The sequence below is a fragment of the Saccopteryx leptura genome, chromosome 6 (assembly GCF_036850995.1).
Source record: "Saccopteryx leptura isolate mSacLep1 chromosome 6, mSacLep1_pri_phased_curated, whole genome shotgun sequence".
NCBI classification, from domain to species: domain Eukaryota; kingdom Metazoa; phylum Chordata; class Mammalia; order Chiroptera; family Emballonuridae; genus Saccopteryx; species Saccopteryx leptura.
In genome coordinates, this window is record NC_089508.1 from 3,698,563 (window position 1) to 3,721,926 (window position 23,364).

General features: G+C 51.0%; 1 protein-coding gene across 2 annotated transcripts in view; it reads left to right on the forward strand.

Moving 5' to 3' along the window:
- Positions 1–23,001, forward strand: part of MOK (MOK protein kinase) — a 45,638-nt gene extending 22,637 nt beyond the window's left edge. For both annotated transcript variants that reach the window (XM_066343950.1, XM_066343951.1), the window contains 8 exons: positions 14,533–14,611; positions 14,740–14,788; positions 17,807–17,985; positions 18,817–18,918; positions 19,766–19,939; positions 20,495–20,615; positions 22,358–22,555; positions 22,650–23,001. In XM_066343950.1, the coding sequence (XP_066200047.1) occupies positions 14,533–14,611; positions 14,740–14,788; positions 17,807–17,985; positions 18,817–18,918; positions 19,766–19,939; positions 20,495–20,615; positions 22,358–22,555; positions 22,650–22,730 (983 nt within the window). In that variant the 3' untranslated portion in view covers positions 22,731–23,001. The remainder of the gene's footprint in view (positions 1–14,532; positions 14,612–14,739; positions 14,789–17,806; positions 17,986–18,816; positions 18,919–19,765; positions 19,940–20,494; positions 20,616–22,357; positions 22,556–22,649) is intronic.
- Positions 23,002–23,364: the final 363 nt, after the last annotated feature.

Here is a 23,364-nt window from a genome sequence, read left to right on the forward strand (position 1 = left end):
TTATTTTAGATTTAAAACTAAATGACCCATTGTACTTACAAGCCAGAAACTTCTACATTCTTCTCCCTCCCCTCCCTAAAGGAGGGACAGGACAAGAAAGCCTGACAGGAAAGCCTGACCATTCCTCCCAGAATATCAATATTAATTTTCAGCTTTTTGGTACCTTACAACATTCCCCACTGGTTCTATTTCCTAAGTCAAATCCTTGACTTAATTTACTGACGAGTGTGAGGCTGTTGTCTAGGGATATTAACTTATAACACGTAGCAGATATTTAACAGACAGAATTAATAGCATTACAGTTCACTAAAAAAAAATTACTGATTAATTTACTATAGACTGTACAATTTTTCCTTTTGCAATTTATATAAAACTAATTGGCCTTTGTAACAATTTACCTTTTCTTTTTTTTTTTTTTAAATTTATTTATTGATTTTAGTCAGAGAGGGAGGGAGGGAGAGAAAAAGAGAGAGAGACAGAAACATCAATTTGTTCCTGTATGTGTCCTGACCGGGGATCAAACCAGCAACCTCTGTGCTTCAGTCCGATGCTCTAACCAATCGAGCTATCTGGCCAGGGCAATTTACCTTTTCTTGAACAAACCTTGCTATAAAATTGATTAAACATAGTACAAGACAATATTAAAGTAAGAGGACTAATCGCCGTAGACAATAGGATTGTTAGCTATTGTCAATGCTGTACTTTATAACAATTCAATATTGTTAGGGTGACTAATTAAACATTCTTCGAAAACCAGTTTTCTGACTGTTCAAATTCTTTTTTCTCTGTACAAACCTTCTACAACCTGCACAAACCTTCTGCAACTTACATAAACCTTCAACTTTCATGAACTTTCTTATCCAGAAATAACTGGCTTTCATAACAACCTACTTTTTCCTTTTTCTTTCAAAAGTATTTCCATACCTTATACCTTCCGTTATCAAAACCATACAATTCCTTTCTAGTCAGAACTCTTGATTTTAAAAATCTTAACCTTTAGTGACAATTAAATTGGCTTTCATTTTACCCTAGTTTCCCTTTTCCCAAAGTCTGATTAAAAGAGTCCTTGGTGAGTTTTTTATTCATTCGCCGTACGTAGACCAAGCAGCTTCAGGTTTGTGGTTGGAGTAAGGCACGCCATTTTTCTACCTTAGCAGCAGTGGGAGTTGTCAGGATCATGGTGTGTGGACCTGTCCACGTGAAAGTCAGCCCTTGGGTGATGTACTGAATCTGCTGGAAGCGCCTCTTGGACAGTCTTTGAACAGTTTGCTGAGTAACCTGTAAATTCTTCAGTTACTTAGGGAAAGGGTGGTTACATTTCTTTTACTATTTGATTCATGCAATTTATTCACCTTGAACCTTTTGGTACCCATGGGTACCAAAATTCAAACTAGTTTCTAATTATTATTGGGTTCCTTGCTTACTGGCTTTGAGACTGTGGACACAAATGCAGGTCCAATACTATTCTCAATAGAATGGGCAAGCTAAACCTGGAAAGAATTCTATATAGCAATTTCCTAACAATTGTCAATTATTTATTAGAGTCTATTTAAATGTTTACTTAGGAAAATTTATTTTTTTCCTGTTTTTTTCTATAATTTCCTTATTTTGCTTAGTATTCACTTGGGCATAAACTAAACATTCAGATATTATGCCTTCTGTAATAGATTCTAAGTTTGGCTTTTTTAATTATTCCTTTCCTGTTGGCCAAATCTTTTTCTAATTGGTTTTGAATATACCTTTGGCAATAAGGGTTCCAAGACCCCACTGGTTCTGGGTGGCATCTATTCATTTGAATTACTATGTTCTGACTTTGAGGCAGACTGGAAAAATTTACAATTAACAATAAAATTCAATAGCTAATGTTTAATAAAAATTTATTTATTAAAAAAAATAGCTTAGAGCAGGGGTCTCAAACTCGGGCCGCGGGCCGCGGCCCGCCCACCAATTTTGTGCGGCCCGCAGACTGGCCTGCAGACTAATCCACGAAGTTTGATTAGTCTGCGGGCCGCACAAAATTGGTGAGCGGGCAGCATGCGGCCCGCAGGCTGCGAGTTTGAGACCCCTGGCTTAGAGCATCAGCCTGGCGTGCAGGAGACCCGGGTTCGATTCCCGGCCAGAGCACACAGGAGAAGCGCCCATCTGCTTCTCCACCCCTCCCCCTCTTCTTCCTCTCTGTCTCTCTCTTCCCCTCCTGCAGCCGAGGCTCCATTGGAGCAAAGATGGCCTGGGCGCTGGGGATGGCTCTGTGGCCTCTGCCTCAGGCGCTAGAATGGCTCTGGATGCAACAGAGCGACGCCCCAGAGGGGCAGAGCATCGCCCCCTGGTGGGCATGCCGGGTGGATCCCGGTTGGGCGCATGCAGGAGTCTGTCTGACTGCCTCCCCGTTTCCAGCTTCAGAAAAATTAAAAAAAAAAATTAGCTAATGTTAACAAATACTATAACAAGCACCTTTTTTTTTTTTTTTTTTGTATTTTTCCGAAGCTGGAAATGGGGAGGCAGCCAAACAGACTCCCGCATGCGCCCGACCAGGATCCATCTGGCATGCCCATTAGGGGGCGACGCTCTGCCCATCTTGGGGCGTCGCTCTGCCACAATCAGAGCCATTCTAGTGCCTGAGGCAGAGGCCACAGAGCCATCCTCAGCGCCCGGGCAAACTTGGCTCCAGTGGAGCCCTGGCTGCATGAGGGGAAGAGAGAGACAGAGAGGAAGGAGAAGGGGAGGGGTGGAGAAGCAGATGGGCGCTTCTTCTGTGTGCCCTGCCGGGAATCGAACCCGGGGCTCCTGCACGCCAGGCCGATGCTCTTACCACTGAGCCAACCGGCCAGGACCTATAACAAGCATCTTAATACAATAAAGTGACTAGAGCCTACTAGATTATTAAACAAAAATAAAATTCTAACTAATATAACAGGATTCAAAATAAAATTCTTACAGTCACAAATGTTCTTAACATGTTAACATAATTTCACTAAGTCTATGTTGACATTCTCATTGCTTTATATTATCTGCCAATGTAACTTAATTTCACTTTAGTCTGAGAAATGGCCTAAAGAACAGGAGTTACATACATTCAGGAAAAGTCTACAAGGCATTGGAGTTGTGGTCACATTCTACACTTTGCAGCTAGAGTGTAAGTTTTAGTGACCACTGCTTCTAGTTGGAATTAGGAGCAGGTCCCAGCCTATAATAGGCATGGGGCATTGAGATGAGGAATAAAGGAGATACTATACATTAAATAAAGCAATAAAATCAGACTGTCAATAGCCACAGTAGAGATCTTTGAGGGATAAATAAAACTCAAATATTCAGGCAAAGAATAGTAAATGGCCCTTGTGTTCACAAGAAATGAGATCAGTTTATCTGCTACTTGGAAGAAATACCTTAGGCTCATGAATGATGTGAGATGGGGCCAATGGCCGGCCTTGGTCACCTTTTAGCCTTCAGTGGCAAATCCCAACATGCTGCTGGGCAAGGTCAGGTACAGGTAACTGGAGCAGGGTGAGAAGAGACTGAACCCTCCCTCCGTGGAGCAAGGGGCAGCTTACCTTCTTGTGTCTCTTTTTCAACAGCAAAGACATGTCCCCTGGTGGGGCCGAGAAGCCTGGCAGGCTTCAGTTCAATGACCTTTCTTTCCACTCTTGAAGCAGGCCCTGATGGAATCCTATGAAACCCCTTCTGGGCACTGGAGCCTTTAAGAGCGTATGTGAAGAGCTGGTACTTCCTGACCTCTTTTGGGCCTTATTTGACTTTTCTCTTACTTCCTTGGTCATTATAGACCTTAAAAACCATGCTCAGAAGATCTCACTGAGGGGCTTGAGGGTCCTTATTTGTTTATATAAACTTTTAGAAAAAGACAAGAGCAACGTTATTAGCTGGATCCATTCAAGAAAAATAGGTTTGGGTGTCTCCTTTAGAATTCCAGAGTCTTTTCGCTGCTAAATAATTCAGTACATTAGCATTCAAAATAAAATTTTTAAAAAAATTTTTTATTTATTCATTTTTAGAGAGAGAGGAGAGAGAGAAGGGGAAAGGAGCAGGAAGCATCAACTTCCATATGTGCCCTGACTGGGCAAGCCCAGGGTTTTGAACCAGCGACCTCAGCGTTCTAGGTCCACACTTTATCCACTGCGCCACCGCAGGTCAGGCAGCATTCAAAATAAATTTTAACAAAAGCCTGATAAAATAGATTTGCAGGAGTTCCAAGATATGATTTAGTATTGAACAATATTGTTTCAAAATAATAATAAACTAAACATTACATAGAAGACATTATTAACAATTCCTAATATTTAAACTAAGATTCCAATATTATAGGGCTATAAAACAGCAAATAAAAGAATTAACAAAAGGCCTTTAAAATAATATATACATTTTAACATGGAAAATACTTTTATACAATAAGGAATTCTTGGTACAAACTACCCAGCTGGCAACGAGACATTACTTTCTTTTGACTTACAGTAATTTCAGTCCTGAGGGGCGGGGTGGATGCCTGAGGGGGAAGCGGACTCCAAGGACTGAGAGCTTGCTGCTTTTACCTTATTTTTTCTGCAGTTTGTAGCCAAGCCTCTTAGCAAGATAATGGGGCTTCTCCCTAGCAGGACTCGAATCAATCTGCCACCTGTAAACTAACTGCCTTGCTTTGAGCAGCTAAATACAATTTTCACAAAATTACTTTCCCAATAGTGAGTTGCTTTAGCCTATATGAGGTTTCCAATTTTTCCTGCAATTCCCTGAAAATTCTTTTCACAGTTTTTACCATTTGGGGCTAATGCAGTGGGTCTTCCTTATGAGCTCCATGTCTTCTCTGTAACTGAGAGACTTGGAGAGACTCCAGCACCCTCTCCGCCTGCGGGAGTGTTGGAACCTTTCCTCATTTTTACACCAGTGGGGGCAACAAGCCATTATCCCTAACCCACGGGGAGCTTATTTTTCATTTTATTCCCTATAATCCTATTACTTATGATTTATCACTCCTATGGTCCATACCTACGGTTTGTTAATTTTTAAATTCTTTTTCTCTTCTTTAAGATTTTTTTAAAGCAAAGTCCTAATTTTTTTAAGCTTTTTTTTTTTAGTTTGATATAGTCCCATTTATCTTTTTTTTTTTTTGCCTTTACTTCCTTTGCCTTTGGGGTCAAATCCATAAATCGTTCTCTACGGCCAAGTTCCATGAATTTAGTACCTATGTTTTCTTCTATGTATCAATAATTTATTGTTTCAGATTTTTTTTTTTTTTTACAGAGACAGAGAGAGAGTCAGAGAGAGGGATAGACAGGGACAGACAGACAGGAACGGAGAGATAAGAAGCATCAATCATTAGTGTTTTGTTGCATATTGCGACACATTAGTTGTTCATTGATTGCTTTCTCATATGTGCCTTGACCGTGGGCCTTCAGCAGACCGAGTAACCCCTTGCTCAAGCCAGCAACCTTGGGTCCAAGCTGGTGAGCTTTGCTCAAACCAGATGAGCCCGTGCTCAAGCTGGCGACCTCGGGGTCTCGAACCTGGGTCCTCGGCATCTCAGTCCGACACTCTTATTCACTGTGCCACCACCTGGTCAGGCTAACCTTTATTTTAGATTTAAAACTAAATGACCCATTGTTCTTGCAAGCCAGAATCATCTACATTCTTCTCCCTCCCCTCCCTAAAGGAGGGACAGGAAGCCTGACCTTTCCTCCTAGAATATCAATATCAATTTTTAGCTTTTTGGTAACTTACAACAGAATAAAGCAGGTCACTCTGTTCAATAGTGATGGAAACATAGTGTTCCAGACAGAAGGACAGTCATGGCAAAAGCCCTGAGGCCACCGTGAGGTAAGAGGCCACTGTGGCTGCAGCCAAGGACAAGGACAAAGGACAGGACTGTAGGAAGTGAGGTAGGCGGGGCCAGCGGGCTGCCAGGGCCGGACTAGAGTTCAGGTCATTCAGGCTCACTAGAACGTCGTTAGTGGGGCTTAAAGCATGGGAGAGGTGTCTTTGATTAGGGTTTGGATAAGTTATCACTAAAACTAGAGAAGACCAGGTGTGGTTTTTTTTCCTAATCTGTTGTGGGTCAAACATTTGTAAAAATGCAATAAAAAGTAATTACCAGAAAAATGACCATGTGTTTGGAAGTCACAGCAATGTCAAATTGCTGTCAAAGCTTCCAAGCAGTTACTATTCATTTCTGTCACCTCCTCCTAGAGCAGGGGTCGGGAACCTATGGCTCATGAGCCAGATGTGGCTCTTTTGATGGCTGCATCTGGCTCACAGACAAATCTTTAATAAAAAAAAAATGTTAAAAATATAAAACATTTTCATGTATTACAATCCATTCATTTCCTTCTGCTCATGTTCATGGTTGCGGGTGGCTGGAGCCAATCACAACTGTCCTCCGGGACAACACCAAATTTTTATTGGATAATGCTTAACGTACACGGGTCATTGTATAGCTCTCACAGAATTACATTTTAAAATATGTGGCGTTCATGGCTCTCTCAGCCAAAAAGTTTCCCGACCCCTGCCCTAGACCGTGAGGGTCCCTGGACTGGCATCCATTTGCGGGCTGTGCTCTGAAGAGCGCCTTGTAAGGACTGGTCTGGTTACAGTTTAAAGAAGAAGGGAGCCTTTCATGATGTATGGTCGCTCCTTTTGTGTGTGTGTGTGTGTGGCAGAAACAGAGAGAGAGGAACAGACAGGAAGGAAGGGAGAGAGATGAGAAACATTAGTTCTTCATAGCGGTTCCTTAGTTGTCCATTGATTAATTTCTCATATGTGCCTTGACCGGGGGCTACAGCAGACTGAGTGTTGGGCAGATAAAATATACAGTGTGTCCGTAAAGTCATGGTACACTTTTGACCGGTCACAGGAAAGCAACAAAAGACGATAGAAATGTGAAATCTGCACCAAATAAAAGGAAAACTCTCCCAGTTTCATACCTATTCAGTGCAGTTCGATGTGGGCTCATGCACAGATTTTTTAGGGCTCCTTAGGTAGCTATCCCGTAGCCTCTACAGACTCCTCACTGACTGATGGCCTACCAGAACGGGGTTTCTCCACCAAACTGCCGGTTTCCTTCAACTGCTTATCCCACCCAGTAATGTTATTCCTATGTGATGGTGCTTCATTATAAATGCGCCGATCTTCATGTTGCACTTTGGTAACAGATTTGAATTTAACGAGCCACAGAACACACTGAACTAGCCCTGGCCGGTTGGCTCAGCGGTAGAGCGTCGGCCTAGCGTGCAGAGGACCCGGGTTCGATTCCCGGCCAGGGCACACAGGAGAAGCGCCCATTTGCTTCTCCACCCCTCCGCCGCGCTTTCCCTCTCTGTCTCTCTCTTCCCCTCCCGCAGCCAAGGCTCCATTGGAGCAAAGATGGCCCGGGCGCTGGGGATGGCTCTGTGGCCTCTGCCTCAGGTGCTAGAGTGGCTCTGGTCGCAACATGGCGACGCCCAGGATGGGCAGAGCATCGCCCCCTGGTGGGCAGAGCGTCGCCCCATGGTGGGCAGAGCGTCGCCCCCTGGTGGGCAGAGCATCGCCCCCTGGTGGGCAGAGCGTCGCCCCATGGTGGGCGTGCCGGGTGGATCCCGGTCGGGCGCATGCGGGAGTCTGTCTGACTGTCTCTCCCTGTTTCCAGCTTCAGAAAAATTAAAAAATAAATAAAAAAAAAAAAAAAAAAAAAAAAAAAAAGAACACACTGAACTTTCCTCTGTACCATCCACATCTCGACTGGCATGGCCATGGGCTGCTCCACTGAATACACGGTGTTATGTAATGATCTGCGCATGCGCACATGCTGCCACATCATCCTACAGAAACTGGGAAGGTTTTCCTTTTATTTGGTGCAGATTTCACATTTCTATCATCTTTTGTTGCTTTCCTGTGACCGGTCAAAAGTGTACCATGGGCCCTGGCTGGTTGGCTCAGTGGTAGAGCGTTGGCTTGGCCTACAGGAGTCCCAGGTTTGATTCCCGGCCAGGGCACACAGGAGAAGCGCCCATCTGCTTCTTCATCCCTCCCTCTCTTCTTCCTCTCTGTCTCTCTCTTCCCCTCCCGCAACCAAGGCTCCATTGGAGTACACTCCATTGGAGCACACTCCATTGGAGTTTGCCTGGGCACTGAGGATGGCTCTGTGGCCTCTGCCTCAGGCACTAGAATGGCTGTGATTGCAGTAGAGCGACACCCCAAGATGGGCAGAGCACCGCCTCCTAGTGGGCATGCCGGGTGGATCCTGGTTGGGCGCATGTGGGAGTCTGTCTGACTGCCTCCCTGTTTCTGGCTTCGGGAAAATACAAAAGAAAAAAAAAAGAAGAAAAAAAAAGTGTACCATGACTTTATGGACACACTGTATTATGCTCACTTTGTTAAAGATGGCGCTACCCACATGGAAGCCCATCGCCCAGGTGATATTAATGTGTGTTGGGAGCGGGCTGTGGGCAGGCAGGATCCTGATAGCCTGGGGCTTGATTTTAGGACTAAGCCTTTCCCACCCTTTTTAATGTGGGGTAGTGCAATTCCATCATGCCTCAGATAAGTGACTTTGTATTAGAAACTTCCCTATTTTGTATATTGGATTAAAGGTTTTGATTTCTGCACTATAAAGTGGGGCAGACTGGGAGCTTGCTCTCTCAGTTCCTGAGATTAGCATTAGAGAGGAGAGCAGAGAAAGGCCACGTGGAGGAGAGGAGAAGCAGCCAAGATGGTAGAGTGCTGAGTGAGAAGCAAGTTTGTGCAGTTTGTGCAGGGATAAGGAAGGAGATGGGGAACAGAGGTAAATAAGACTGGTGAGCTAGAAACCTTTGATCCTAGGAAAACTCGGATAAGTCAGTAGCTTTGTGAGTGCTGAATGAGTGGGTTTTGGAGCCCAGTGTGTGTTTTTACTTGCCTGCCGGGTGCAAGCTAGGATTAAAGATGATGGCCCATTGGCTTTTGGCTCCGTTGTTTCATTACCGTCTGTCTGAATCTAATGAGAACCTGCATGGGCCAGGTTGCTGTGGTGGTGGCCGTGGATACTGGCTTTACACTGAGTAACCCTTTGCTTGAGCCAGCAACCTTGGGTCCAAGCTGGTGAGCCTTGCTCAAACCAGATGAGCCCGCGCTCAAGCTGGGGACCTCAGGGTCTTGAACCCAGGTCCTCCACGTCCCAGTCCGACGCTCTATCCACTGTGCCACCACCTGGTCAGGCTGGGTTACTCCTTTTAGTTGTGGACAACAACGTCTGTGCCCCCTCGTTTAACCAAAAGGGTTTTACTGCATGGGACAGAGAGCTGACAGGATCGTGGAGAGGGCTGAGGAAGCAGACGCCAGGGGTTAGCCTCTGGGAAGCAGCTTCGGGATGTGGGGGAGGCTGCAGCCACAGGCCCTGGGACCACGCCTTTACCAACGGGGTTGGGGCTGCCTCTGCGGTGGCCTGCGCCCTGTGAAACACGCCTGCCCTCCTGTCCGCAGCCCCTTGACTTGGGCCTGAAGGTCTCTCCTGAGGGCCACCATGTAGCACAATCCAGACCACATCTGGAACCCCTAACCAAAGAATGACATTCTGGCTTTCTAGCCTGACAAGTTAGACAGTGGGTGGGTGGGTCTCAGGGTGTGCCGTGGGAAGACAGCTGAACTGATGGCACATCGCCGGCTACTCACTTTGGAAGAATTTTGGGGGTGCTTCACATCGGAGTCGCTGATGGGGTGAAGGGAGCTTGGCTTACAGTCCACAGCCCTGGCCTGGTCCTTCCAGGGCCTTGCGCTCGGGGCTCGGGGTCCCTCCTTCCGCAGCAGGAAAGTCTGTTCCGGAACAGCTGGGGCGAGGGAGATGCAGTCTGACCTGATCACACAGGGCTGCTCTCTGACACATTGTGTCTCATACTGCTCCGCGTTTAACTGTTTCAAGTGGATGTGCATCTTGAACGACTGACTAATTGCTCCCTCTGCCCAGAGGTGGCTCCTTTGCCCCCACTTTGGGGCTGGGCTCTGGGCATCCTTGTCTTGTTTCTTTTTCTCACGCATTCTGCACGACACAGATGGGCTTCTGTGCTGTTTGATGTCTGCACTAGAGTGTTAGCTCTCTGGCAGTGGGGTCCTGGCAGCTCCGTCATTGGTGTCCTCCTGGTGCCCAGCACTGGCCTCTCTGTGGGACAGATGTCTGTCACCAGCCTGGACGGTGCTTTTGGACATGAAGCCTCATAACTGGATGGACTGTTTTCACAGCAAGAAGTCATGCCGCTCAGCTGGTTCGCAGGTGGAGGAAGGAGTTCGCTGTAAAACCGGAGGTCTCTTGCGGAAAGCGGTCAGGCCTCCAGAGAAGCAGGACCAGGAGAGCTCTGATTGCTGAGGCCATCACTGACCGCCTCTGGCCACTGACCGCCTCTGGCCACACAGTCCCCTCCTCCTCTCTTGGCAGAGTGGCCAGCCAGACTGGCAGCCCCCCACTGGCAGCAGACAGGCCCCAGAAATCCCAGTCACCTGCCACCTTCCGGAGTGTGGGCTCTTCCAAGTCCCATGGGCTGGCCCTGTCACCTTAGGGTTTTGTCTTGTGGAGACTGTGGGGAGCAGACACACTGAAATAAATCCATGATACTAGGGAAGGTACCAAGTAGGGAAAAGTAAAACCGCAGCGTTACAGCTGATTTCCGTGGGTGAATCAGGCCCTGTGCTGGGTTACCTGACATGCTGACTGTTCTTGCCTGGGTTACTGTGTCAGACAAATGCAGCTGTATCTATTTCATCAAGTCTGACTCACGATTGTACTGCACCAGTAAAGAAAGAAGAAAACATTGCTCATTCAGCTCTTGCACACAGCTTTCTTATCACTTAGCAGTTGGAGTTACAACCTTATTAAAAGAGTCTTTTTGATCTATTTAGACAGTTACCTCCTGCCATGTTTGTGCATATATAGAAAGGAAAGTTGAAGTGAAATAAATCTGTTATAGCTTTCCTCACACTGCTTGACACACGTTGACACAAAGTGATTGATGTCTTTGCTTTCCTTAAAAGGTCAGTCTGAATGATGTAACATTTTTGTCCCTGGAAGTCTCTTCTAAGCCAGTGACACTGTCCTGGAGATTTTAATGCTGGTGCTTCAGGGAGGTGCCACCTGGTTTGGCTCTGTCAACAGCATGAATCTCCCACAGGGCGGAAAAACGTACCGGTCAGAGCATGTACAACACGTGTCTAATGACAGGAGATACTGGCCAGGCTCTATAAAAGTGGGGTGATCAGAGCACCTAACTCTTAGGATTGTGGTCAGAGCTAAATAAAATAATATGTGTGCCTTACTGGTGGTGGCATAGTGGATAGAGTGTTGACCTGGGACACTGAGGTCCCAGGTTCGGAACCACAAGGTCTTTGGCTTGAGTGTGGGCTCATCTGGGTTGAGCACAGAGTTGCTGGCTTGAGCATGGGGTCGCTCGCTTGAGTCCAGTGTTGTTGGCTTGAGCAAGGGGTCAGTGGATCTGCTGAAACTCCCTGGTCAAGGCATGTATGAGTAAGCAATCAATGAATTAAAGTGATGCAAATACGAGTTGATGCTTCTCATCTCTCTCCCTTCCTGTTTCTCTCTCTCTCTCTCTCAAACTACCACCACTACTACTATGTCTGAAGTGCTCAGAGCAGTGCCTGACTCGCAGTCTCAGTGAACATGTACTGCTGTCATTACTGTTACTATTATTATTATTTTACAGTTCATAGTGAAGTGCTCAGAGCAGTGCCTGACTCGCAGTCTCAGTGAACATGTACTGCTGTTGTTACTGTTACTATTATTATTATTTTACAGTTCATAGTGGAGTGCTCAGAGCAGTGCCTGACTCGCAGTCTCAGTGAACATGTACTGCTGTTGTTACTGTTACTATTATTATTTTACAGTTCATAGTGAAGTGCTCAGAGCAGTGCCTGACTCGCAGTCTCAGTGAACATGTACTGCTATTGTTACTGTTACTATTATTATTTTACAGTTCATAGTGAAGTGCTCAGAGCAGTGCCTGACTCGCAGTCTCAGTGAACATGTACTGCTGTTGTTATGTTACTATTATTACTATTTTACAGTTCATAGTGGAGTGCTCAGAGCAGTGCCTGACTCGCAGTCTTCAGTGAACATGTACTGCTGTTGTTACTATTACTATTATTATTATTTTACAGTTCATAGTGGAGCTCAACTCCATTTTAGAGGTGAGGAAATTGAATTGCTAAGAAGTTATAGCACTTGCCTAAGATGAGCCGGCCTCAAAGAGCAGCCCTAGGAGGACCCAGTTCCTGAGTGTGGCCGTGGTTGATGGGGGGTTGCCGGTCACGGCCCAGGCTCCACACTGAGTCTGACTTCCCACCTGCTACCCTCTGCTGGTCAAGAGCTCTAACCTCTCAGAACAGCATGTGCACACACGGTGCTTCTGGGTCCTTGGGCTGTGCTGCAGTGCCCGGCATGCACCTCCACACATACTGAGCGGAGGAGCCCAGTGCAGGCCCGGAGGGGGGTGTCTGCAGAGGGTTGTGTGCTGCAGTGCCCGGCATGCACCTCCACACTGAGCGGAGGAGCCGGTGCAGGCCCGGAGGTGGGTGTCTGCAGAGAGGGGTGTGCTGCAGTGCCCGGCATGCACCTCCACACTGAGCGGAGGAGCCCGGCGCAGGCCCGGAGGGGGGTGTCTGCAGAGAGGGGGGTGTGCTGCAGTGCCCGGCATGCACCTCCACACTGAGCGGAGGAGCCCGGCGCAGGCCCGGAGGTGGGTGTCTGCAGAGAGGGGTGTGCTGCAGTGCCCGGCATGCACCTCCACACTGAGCGGAGGAGCCCGGCGCAGGCCCGGAGGGGGGTGTCTGCAGAGAGGGGGGTGTGCTGCAGTGCCCGGCATGCACCTCCACACTGAGCGGAGGAGCCCGGCGCAGGCCCGGAGGTGGGTGTGTGCAGAGAGGGGGGTGTGCTGCAGTGCCCGGCATGCACCTCCACACTGAGCGGAGGAGCCCAGTGCAGGCCCGGAGGGGGGTGTCTGCTGAGAGGGGTGTGCTGCAGTGCCCGGCATGCACCTCCACACTGAGCGGAGGAGCCCAGTGCAGGCCCGGAGGGGGGTGTCTGCAGAGAGGGGTGTGTGCTGCAGTGGCCGGCATGCACCTCCACACACACTGAGCGGAGGAGCCCAGTGCAGGCCCGGAGGGGGGTGTCTGCAGAGAGGGGGGTGTGCTGCAGTGCCCGGCATGCACCTCCACACACACTGAGCGGAGGAGCCGGCGCAGGCCCGGAGGGGGGTGTCTGCAGAGAGGGGGGTGTGCTGCTTGTGCTGTTCCATGAGGGACAGTTGTCTCCCCTTCCTGAGGGCCGACAACAAAGGCCACAGCTTATCTTTGTGCTCACTTAAAATTCATCACATTGCTACTATTATATGTGACATTCTTTAGAATCTTCTTAATGAGACGATTTGGTAAAGATTAACTTGGAAAAATTACCTTGATCAGGACAGCTAAAGCTGACAAGGAGGCCTGTCTCCATCCATAGCTTCACCCCTCAGATGGGGATTCTCCCGGGGGGCGGGGCAGGCGCCGGGTCCTTCCCCCAGCACTGCGATGGGTGGGGGTACCCAGGACGAAGGGAAGGGGGTCCCCGAAAGAGGGCTCCTCCGTGGGGGGACTGAAGGTGGCGGAGAAACACAGGGCCTAAAGCTCACAGGATTTATGCTCGTGGAGGCGGTAACGGCTTTCTGAATTGGCAAGTGAGAACGGTCAGTTTACAGACTTTGAACATAACGGCTTGATGGGGGGGTGAACACAGTGCAGTGTGCTGATGGTACACTATAGAATCGTACACCTAACGCCTGTAATTTTACTAACCAATGCCACCCCAGTAAATCCACCTTTAAAAACGTATAGCTTAAGAAACATACCATTGAAATTAAAATCAAGTGAACTGTGACGTCTGGTGGAACAAGGATAGGGATGGTGCTCGTGCAATGAGAGTTCAGAACACCATGCAGACCTGCAGGCAGGACGGCCAGGGAGCAGGGACGTGGACGTGGAGGGCGCCGTGAACTCCCCGTGAGCCCGAGTCGCTGAGCGGGTGCCCGCGAGTGCTGCCGCTGTGGGCTTGTGGGCTGGGGACGGCAAAGCATCCATTGGTCTTCTCGGACTAAAACAGCCCACGTCTGTCAGACTGGGATCTACCCACTTTAAAATGGAAACCTCCATGCGGACAGGAGCCTAGGAGCACTCTGGGTTTACAGTGCTCCTGGTGTCCCACCATCAGCCGTCGGAAGGAGGAGGTCCTGGAGGAAGCCTCCCACCCCAGGCATGAGTTAGGCTGTCGACCAGCCACCCCTGTGGTTCTTACCTGACCTGTCTTCACAGCGGTCAGAATGCAGGCCCCGAGATTCCAGGTGAAATCGTGCCAGTGGGTAGAATCTCCGGTGGTTTACTTTGTAGGTACACTTCATATTTCCTGTAAAAGTACTTAAGATCCTTCCTCACAGAGGAAGTTGGATTTGCACACATTATTAAGTAGGAATGGATTCTATTGATTTCAAAAAAGGGCGTAAGTACAATTGGTAACCACATTCGGCGATTTCCTTGATTGCACAGGGAGAAGACACCCACTATCAGAAAAAAAGATTATGCACTATATGTACCAGTTATGCAGGTCCCTTGATCACATACACAGGTACGCTTTTGGGGACATGGGCAGCTCTCAAATTAATAAAACATATTAACAGTCATTAAAAATGCAATGTAAAAGAACTTGAATGAATGAAGTACAATTAATTATCCTTCCTTTTGTATCGAATGCAGAAATGGAATATTTCACAGAGATGTAAAACCAGAAAATATATTAATAAAGGTAAGGGCTTTTATATGAAAAACGGATATCAGATAAAGATAGAATGTTAAAACCTTTCGCTGGGTGTGCTTTCAATCCCAGGTAACTGGGTTCCAGGTTTGCTACAGTTTTGGGGGTTTTTTCCTCCCAGTTTGGAAAAAAATGGTTTATTTCATAAATGTCATCAATATAGCTGTCCAACTGGAAGAAAATAATCTTAGGTACCCTTCTTAGACTATATACAAAAAAAGAAACTCAATTCAGATTATCCTAAACACTCAGTGTAGGGCTGGAAGGGCCTGTCTCCCTGCAAAGCCGCTGCAGCTCCACATATTTAACGCCTGCAACTTGGGATGTTTTGCGTTTGGATTCTTCACCCATGAAACCGGTGAATGAACAAACCCATCCCCCTCGGAAGTGTCTTCCTGCCCCTTGGTAACCCCTCCTTCCCCATCTCTTGTCCTCAGGCAAAGTGTGACTGACTTTCTGTTATTATGTGATCAGTTTGAGTTTTCTAGAATGTTCTCTAAATGGAATTAGATAAGTGAGTACTGTTTTTTGGTCTGGCTCCTTCCTCTTGGCATCATTATTTATTTTGGGATTGGTCCGTGTTGGGCAAACAGGTTTGTAACAAGTGTTTTTAGGTTTGCTGGCCTGTATTGGGGCAGCGCCCTGTGCGTGTGTCAGTGGAAGGCAGCAGGTGCGTGCCCTCAGGGCGGCAGATGGCGGACTGCGGGTTGCCTTCCTGCTTGGGAGGGGCGACTGTTTGCTATTGTGTGCTGGAGAAGGTCCCCCTCCCCGCCTGTTTTGCTGGAGAATCCAGGGGGGGTGCGGAGAGGCTGGGGGGCCCTGTTTTGATGGTGGAGGCCTCTGAGTCCGGTGAGTCTGGAGAGAGAGAGGGGCACGGTCTGCCCTGTCTGCTCATCCGCCCTTACGGGACTTTAATAAACGGAATGGCCCACCACCCTCTGGCTCCACAGTTCCTTTACCGTCTGCTCGAATCTCACGTGAACCTGCTTGGCCACGTGGCAGCATCTGGCTTTACAGTCTGCGTCGTCTTATTTGGAAATCGTCCCACAGCTCTTGAATGCTCTTATTCTGCTTCCTTGCTGCATTTCGGTCTGGGGAGTTCCCACGGCCCATCTTTTAGCTCTCTCATTCTTTCTTTGGCTGTGTTTGGTCTATTGAGCCCAGCAAAATAATATTTTGTTAACTTAAAAAAATTTTGCCTGACCTGTGGTGGCGCAGTGGATAAAGCGTCGACCTGGAAATGCTGAGGTCGCCAGTTCAAAACCCTGGGCTTGCCTGGTCAAGGCGCATATGGGAGTTGATGCTTCCAGCTCCTCCCCCCTGTCTCTCTCTCTCTCTCTCTCTCTCTCTTTCTCTCTCTCCCCCCTCTCTCTCTCCTCTCTAAAATGAATAAATAAAAAATAAAAATTAAAAAAAAATTTTTTTCGGTCCTGGCCGGTTGGCTTAGTGGTAGAGCGTCAGCCTGGCGTGCAGGAGTCCCGGGTTCAATTCCCGGCCAGGGCACACAGGAGAAGCGCCCATCTGCTTCTCCACCCCTCCCCCTCTCCTTCCTCTCTGTCTCTCTCTTCCCCTCCTGCAGCCAAGGCTCCATTGGAGCAAAGTTGGCCCGGGCGCTGGGGATGGCTCCATGGCCTCTGCCTCAGGTGCTAGAGTGGCTCTGGTTGCAAAAGAGCAACGCCCCGGATGGGCAGAGCATCGCCCCTGGTGGGCGTGCCGGGTGGATCCCAGTCGTACGCATGCGGGAGTCTGTCTGACTGCCTCCCGTTTCCAACTTCAGAAAAATACAAAAGAAAAATATATTTTTTTCCTAGCCTTTCCTTTTGGTTCTTTCTTAGTTTCATCTCTCTGCTGACATGTCCCATCTGAACTTGCTGGTTGTCTCCTTTGTCCATGAGAGCCCTTGAAAAATGTATCAGTTATTTTATTTTATTTTTTTTTCTGAAGCTGGAAACGGGGAGAGACAGTCAGACAGACTCCCGCATGCGCCCGACCGGGATCCACCCGGCACGCCCACCAGGGGGTGATGCTCTGCCCCTCTGGGGCGTCGCTCTGCCATGACCAGAGCCACTCTAACGCCTGGGGCAGAGGCCAAGGAGCCATCCCCAGCGCCCGGGCCATCTTTGCTCCAATGGAGCCTTGGCTGCGGGAGGGGAAGAGAGAGACAGAGAGGAAGGAGGGGGGGGGGTGGAGAAGCAGATGGGCGCTTCTCCTGTGTGCCCTGGCCGGGAATCGAACCCGGGTCCCCCACACGCCTGGCCGACGCTCTACCGCTGAGCCAACCGGCCAGGGCCCGAATCAGTTATTTTACACTCCCTGCCTGATCCTTCTAAAGCCTGTGCCCCCTCTAAACCCAGTCCTGACACTTGCTTTGTCTCTCCAGGCCTGTTCTTCTTGCCATGTAACATGCCTGTACCTGTTGTAAGGCTGACGTGCCCGGAACGGGGACAAAGGCCGAGGGGGGGGGGGGGAGCGGACGTTCCCGGCCCTCTGGCTGGGGACTGGGGACTCGCTGCGGCTGATGTGCCAGGGGCTCCCAGTCATCGATATCCTGTATTTTATTACCCGAGCGGGAGGAGTGAAGGACGTGGAAGGAATAGTCTGAAACCCACCTCCCTGCTCTGTCTGACGTGCTCCAGAGGGCCCCAGGGTGTGAGCTGGCCCTCAGAGGCCCCGCCCCCCCACGGTGATTGGGCGCCTGACCACGGTGTGTCATTCACTCGTGGACTCACACAGTGACGTCACCTTTCCCAGTATCTGCGGACATTTGGAAATCTCTGTAAAACACAGCTAGAACATTTGTAACCATGTTCCACTGAGCAGAGGCACTGCTGCTCTACACGGTAGGGGCGCCTCCGCGTGCCTATCAGTGTAAAGCCGGTGCTCTGTATCTTACAAGCCAGGTTAGATGCTAGTCACTTTCTCGTTCGTGCAGAAATATTTGAGATGGCTGCCATTACAACAGCTCCTCGATGAGATGCCATTTGTCCCTGCTTTTCTCCCCCCTTGCAGCAGGATGTCCTGAAATTAGGGGACTTTGGGTCGTGCCGGAGCGTCTACTCCAAGCAGCCGTACACGGAATACATCTCGACCCGCTGGTACCGGGCTCCCGAGTGCCTCCTCACGGACGGGCTCTACAGCTACAAGATGGACCTGTGGAGTGCGGGCTGCGTCTTCTACGAGATCGCCAGGTACCGCTGGCACCTCTGTGATAGTGTGGGGATGCGGCACATGGTAGGCCACACGCCAGGCTCTTCCTTTACCGCGCAGATTGCAGTCATCCTGGTGCTGCGGCCGCGGTAACGTAACAGGAAATGTACTTTCTGTCAACGCTGATTCTTGCTTGTGGGTGACAGAGAACAGAACACCACCGGTCACCTCTTTCCTCTGCCTCCCCCCCCCCCCAGCCTCTGCCTTCCAGGTCATCAGTGAGATGACTGATTACCAAGACCCAGGGGCTGCCAGGGGAAGGGGTGTGAGCAGTGGCCCGCTGCCCTAGGATGCACAGGTTTATCGAGTAGGATTCTCTGGCCACCTGGCCCAGCCCCTGGCCACACTGTCCTCCTGGCCCCACACCTCAGCCTTCGGGCTTCACCACTGGACGGGGCTGTGGCCTGGGAAGAAGGGAGGAGCTGATTAGAGAGCGTAGGGTTGAAGCAGCCCACACAGCAGGTGGGGAATCACCCTCCTGCTCACAGTGGGTCATTAGGGACGGGGTGAATTTAATGTCTGGGTGATGCGCTTCAGAACCAGAGAGCCCAGCATGGGCAGGGACCCAGGTCCGCTCTCACATGCCCAACTGACGGCTTCATAAACCCGGAGGTGTGAGCACTTTGACTCCATATCATTCGTGTCGATGGTGGACTGTTTTTGGAAAGCGGAGATGCACATCCACTGAAGCTGACAGTGCCAACAGGCCATCCTTCCTCCTGTGACTTGATTTGAAGGGTGTTTGAGGACGTGGGTGCTCAGACCTGGCCAGGTGAGGGGCTCCTAATCACAGCTCTATCCCATTCTTCCAGTCTGCAGCCCCTCTTCCCGGGAGCCAATGAGCTGGACCAGATCTCAAAAATCCATGATGTCATGGGCACACCTGCTGCAAAGACCCTCACCAAGTTCAAACAGTGAGTGTCCTGTGCTCCCAAGGGTCCCGTGTGGGCTCCCCCCCTGTCAGGGCTGACGGCAGAGGGGACCAGGGCAGCCGCTCAGCCCACCTGGGTCCCTGCTGCCACAGTGAAAATCACCTGGATGTCCACCCAGCACTTAGAGGCCGCTGGGTGAACGGGTTCCCCGGGCACTGGCTCTGGGCAGGGAGTACTGGTGCTTGGCCCCGGCACTGCTGCTCACACAGCGCCCAGCCAGGACTCGTTAGGATTCTGGGTGGGGGGAAGATGAAGCTGAGGGGGGAGTGGGGGCCTCCAGGGGAGGCCCTGTGGGCTGACGGGTGGGCAGCACCAGCAGCTCCGACACCCAAGGAGGCAAGGAGGTGACAGGTGTTTTGGATTCTTTATTTTTTCAACTTTATTCCACTCTTCTCAGGTGGAAATGTGATACTAACCTTTCCGAGGAGGAATGATTTTCTTTCATTTGTAGCGTGACAGATTTCACCACCACTACTCCCTTTTCTTAAAAATAAGACTTGAGTTTTTAGAGCAGTTTAAGGCCCCTGCAAAGCCGGGGGAAAGTGCAGAGACTCCTGGTGCCCCGCCCTGTGTGCACAGCCCCGCCCTCGGCACCCGAGTGGTGCATCTCTCAGAACGGTGAACCTGTACTGCCCCAGCTTGTCCCTGACGTCCACAGTTTTCATGAGGAAACCGTGTGGCACATTCTGTGGGTTTAGACGCTATCCAGTCGGGCCCCTTAGGTCGCAGACCGTTGCCCTCAGGACAGGTCCCCGTTGTCCTGACGATGCACCGGCCAGGGCTCTAGGCAATGGCATGATCATTTATTATTATTGGGCTTTTAATACAGGTCGAGAGCTATGAGTTTTGATTTTCCTTTTAAAAAGGGATCAGGAATACCTCCACTGACAGCTACTTTGTCCCCGCAATGCGTCTCCCTCCTGCACGCAATGGTGGCCTATGACCCCGACGAGAGAATCACTGCCCACCAGGCCCTGCAGCACCCCTACTTCCAAGAGCAGAGGTGGGTGCTCTGGAGGACTGCAGGTGGTGGGTGCTGGCTGCTGAGATGGGGGGCAGGAGTGGGTGAGTTGGTGGGGGTCCGCGTACAACGCTCTCTGTCTTGAATCGCCCTTTTCTGGAATATCTCCTGAAAGGGAGCTGTGGGCGGCACTGTGGCCCGGCATAGGGAGGGTTCGTTTCTCAGATGTGGTGGGGAGCCCGCACACACCCGTATAAACGGGGGAGCTCACTGTGAGGTCTGAGAGCATGCTGGGTATTCTTGGCAAGTAGATGCCCTGAGGCGTCTGATTCCACACCTCTGTCCACTCCTGCGTGTGACCGTGCAGGTGACATCTGACCCAAATCTCAGGTCCCAGGCAGCAATGCGGGCCTGGGGCATGGCTGCGCCCACAGTTCATGGGGCCCCCTCTGCTCCTCAGCCAGAGACTGTCGGGCTGAGACAGAAAAGGAAAGATCGTTTGTGTGGAAAGTAGGGGCAGTGACGTCGCCCGTGACAGACAGAGACGCTGTTGCAGGGGTGAGTGCTCAGTGCGCGTCCGCTCTCACTCCTCCCCAGGGCAGCGGACAAGCAGACCCAGGCTCAGGGCAGCCACAGGAACACTGCCTTCCCGGAGCGCCCTGAGGCACTGGAACGGCTCAGGAAAAGGTGGCAGATTTCCAAGGAGAACAGGAAGCAGGTACTAAGGGAGTTGGTGAGCCAGCAGTAGGCCATGTAGCGGGACTGGGCACCCTCAGGTGGCCTGTGCCTCTGAGTGGGACACTCCTCATGAGAGCCCTGTCAGCAGGGCCTGATACAATGCCAGGCTCCGACCCCATGGATTGGGGATCTCCATGGATTAGGATGCTGGCAGCCGGGCTCCCCCACCCTGTCTGCCCCGCTGGCTAAGGGTCAAGGACCACATCTGTGTGAGCAGGCCAGATGGGGGTGGGTGTTCCTGTGCCCAAGCGCCCTCCACGTCACTCCTTGAGCCCTCAGACCGACCCTCGCGGGGGCACAGAGAAATCAAACACTGGCCCAGGTGACCCAGCCAGCCAGCCTCTGCTCCTGGTGGTGGCTGAGCCCGGCAGGCCCCGGACAAGCAGTCGTCAGTCACAGAGCTGGTTTCACACACACCGGCTGAGACGATGGTGTCACTTTGCAGTGTTTCCACCCGGTCACACGCTGCGAGCTCGGGGCCCCCAGGTTTATGAATCTGGGTGGGTACCAGGGCCTGTGCTGACTGCCCTTCCGGCATTCGTGGTCAGTCACCGAACTTTGAGAATCACTGCGAGCTAGGAGCCTAGGACGCAGGTGCTGAGGCTGCTCTCCAGGCTCCGCCCGCCTGACCGCTCCCTGAGCCCGTCCTGTCTGTCCCCGACTCCGCCCTCTGACCCCTCCCTTCGCCCATAACCTGTCTGTTCCCGACTCCGCCCTCTGACCGCCTCCTGCGCCCATAACCTGTCTGTCCCCGACTCCGCCCCCTGACCGCCTCCTGCGCCCATAACCTGTCTGTCCCCGACTCCGCCCCCTGACCGCCTCCTGCGCCCATAACCTGTCTGTCCCCGACTCCGCCCTCTGACCCCTCCTTTCGCCCATAACCTGTCTGTCCCCCCACTCTGCCCCCTGACCGCCCCCTGCGCCCATCCCGTCTGTTCCCGACTCCGCCCCCTGCGCCCATCGCCGGGTCTGTCCCGCAGACTCGCTCTTCGCCCCATGCTTTCCTTCCAGGGCAGCGGTGGCTCCCGTTCAACTACCCCAGCCCCAGAACTGTGGACGCCCCTCCCGCATGTGCCCCCAACTATTGTCCAACTCTGCTGCCCTCCCAGCTGCTCAGACTGGACCTTGTCACCCCTGCTGGTCCCCAAAGGGCCTCAGCTGTAGTCAGAACCCACCCACACGTGTCTGAAGGCCGCAGCGTAAGCATGTTAGGCTTTGCAACCATAAGGTCCCTGTCACAACTGCCGCCACGGACGATACATAAACGAAGGTGGGATGTGTTCCCATAAAACTATGGACGCTGAAATTTGAATTTCATACCATTTTCACATGCTATGAACACATTTTCAACTGCGAGAAAAGGTAAAAGCCATTCTTAGTTCACCAGCCGCACAAAAGCGGGTGCAAGGCAGATTTGGCTGACTGGGCAGTTAGGGGTCCTCGGCCTTGGCCACGGCGCAGCCCCCTCTAACCTCACCCCTCCCCCTTCAGCAGCCAGCCCTGGGGCTGCCCCGAGGGCCTGAAGGCAGAGCCCTGGCCTCCCGCGTGGACTCAGTGCGCGGCCACCTCACTTGCGGGGGAGGAGTGCGGGACCCATGTGTTGTCTGGTAACACCTCACGATCAGGACGTTGGGCAGACGGGCACAAAAGAGCCTCTTGTTTCTCCTAATTCGGTGGAGCAGACACCGTGGTGCGCTCAGCTGACCTGTGTTTTGTTTCAAGAAACAGCTCCTGAAGCCGGAGGAGGAGCGTCCTGGGAGACAGGGGCCGGCCTGCCTGGTGGGGCTGCCCAGACTGAAGCTGTCGGGAGTGACCAAGGTGTCATACTCCAGCCCAGCGCTGCAGTCGGTGCTCGGACCCGGAGGGAGCAGGAAGGCCCCGGTGCTGCGACCCCTTAAGTATGAGGGCGAAAACGAGAAGGTAGTGCCTCCCTCGCGGCCCCCAGCGCCCTCCCCGCCCCGCCCCATCCGGCCCCATCCCGCCTCCGCTGAGCGCCTGTCGTCTCCTTTCCCAGACAGAGACGCAGAAGCACAGCAAGCCTGCCCTGAAACAGTACCACCTGCCCACGATAGAAAGGAAAGGGGGGAGATACTGAGCAGCGTGGCGGCGCAGCTGGGAGTGTTCATGCTGGGGACAAGGCCAGTGCTGTCCTCCGGAGACCCGGGTCCCCAGGGAGCGCAGCCCACGCAGCCCAGCGCCCGCCACCCGCCGCTGCCTCCGACCTGGATGGAGCCACCAGCCCCGCCGCACTCACCTCCGGAAGCAGCCGAACTGCACGTCCACGCGAATACATTTGTAAAACCACCTCATTCGAGGTCTCATTTCACTTCCTTAACCTTAGAATTTGAGGCAAGAAATATTTTGTAATTTTTTATACGGATCCAAAGAAATTAGAATTTATATTATATGTTAGGCCTGGTTTCACCGCAGGTTCGCTGTGCTTTGAGCACGTGACTGCACATGGATGTGCTGACCTTTATTAAATAGTCATCATCACAGCGTTTCAACTCCTTTTGAGCTAACCATGTCGACTCTCTGTTCCTTTATTTATTTTTAAATGTTTATTTATTGATTTTAGAGAGGAAGGTGGTGGGGGAGGGAACATGGATTTGTTGTTCCACTTATTTATTTATTTATTTATTTATTTTCTTTTCATTTTTCTGAAGCTGGAAACAGGGAGAGACAGTCAGACAGACTCCCGCATGCGCCCGACCGGGATCCACCAGGCA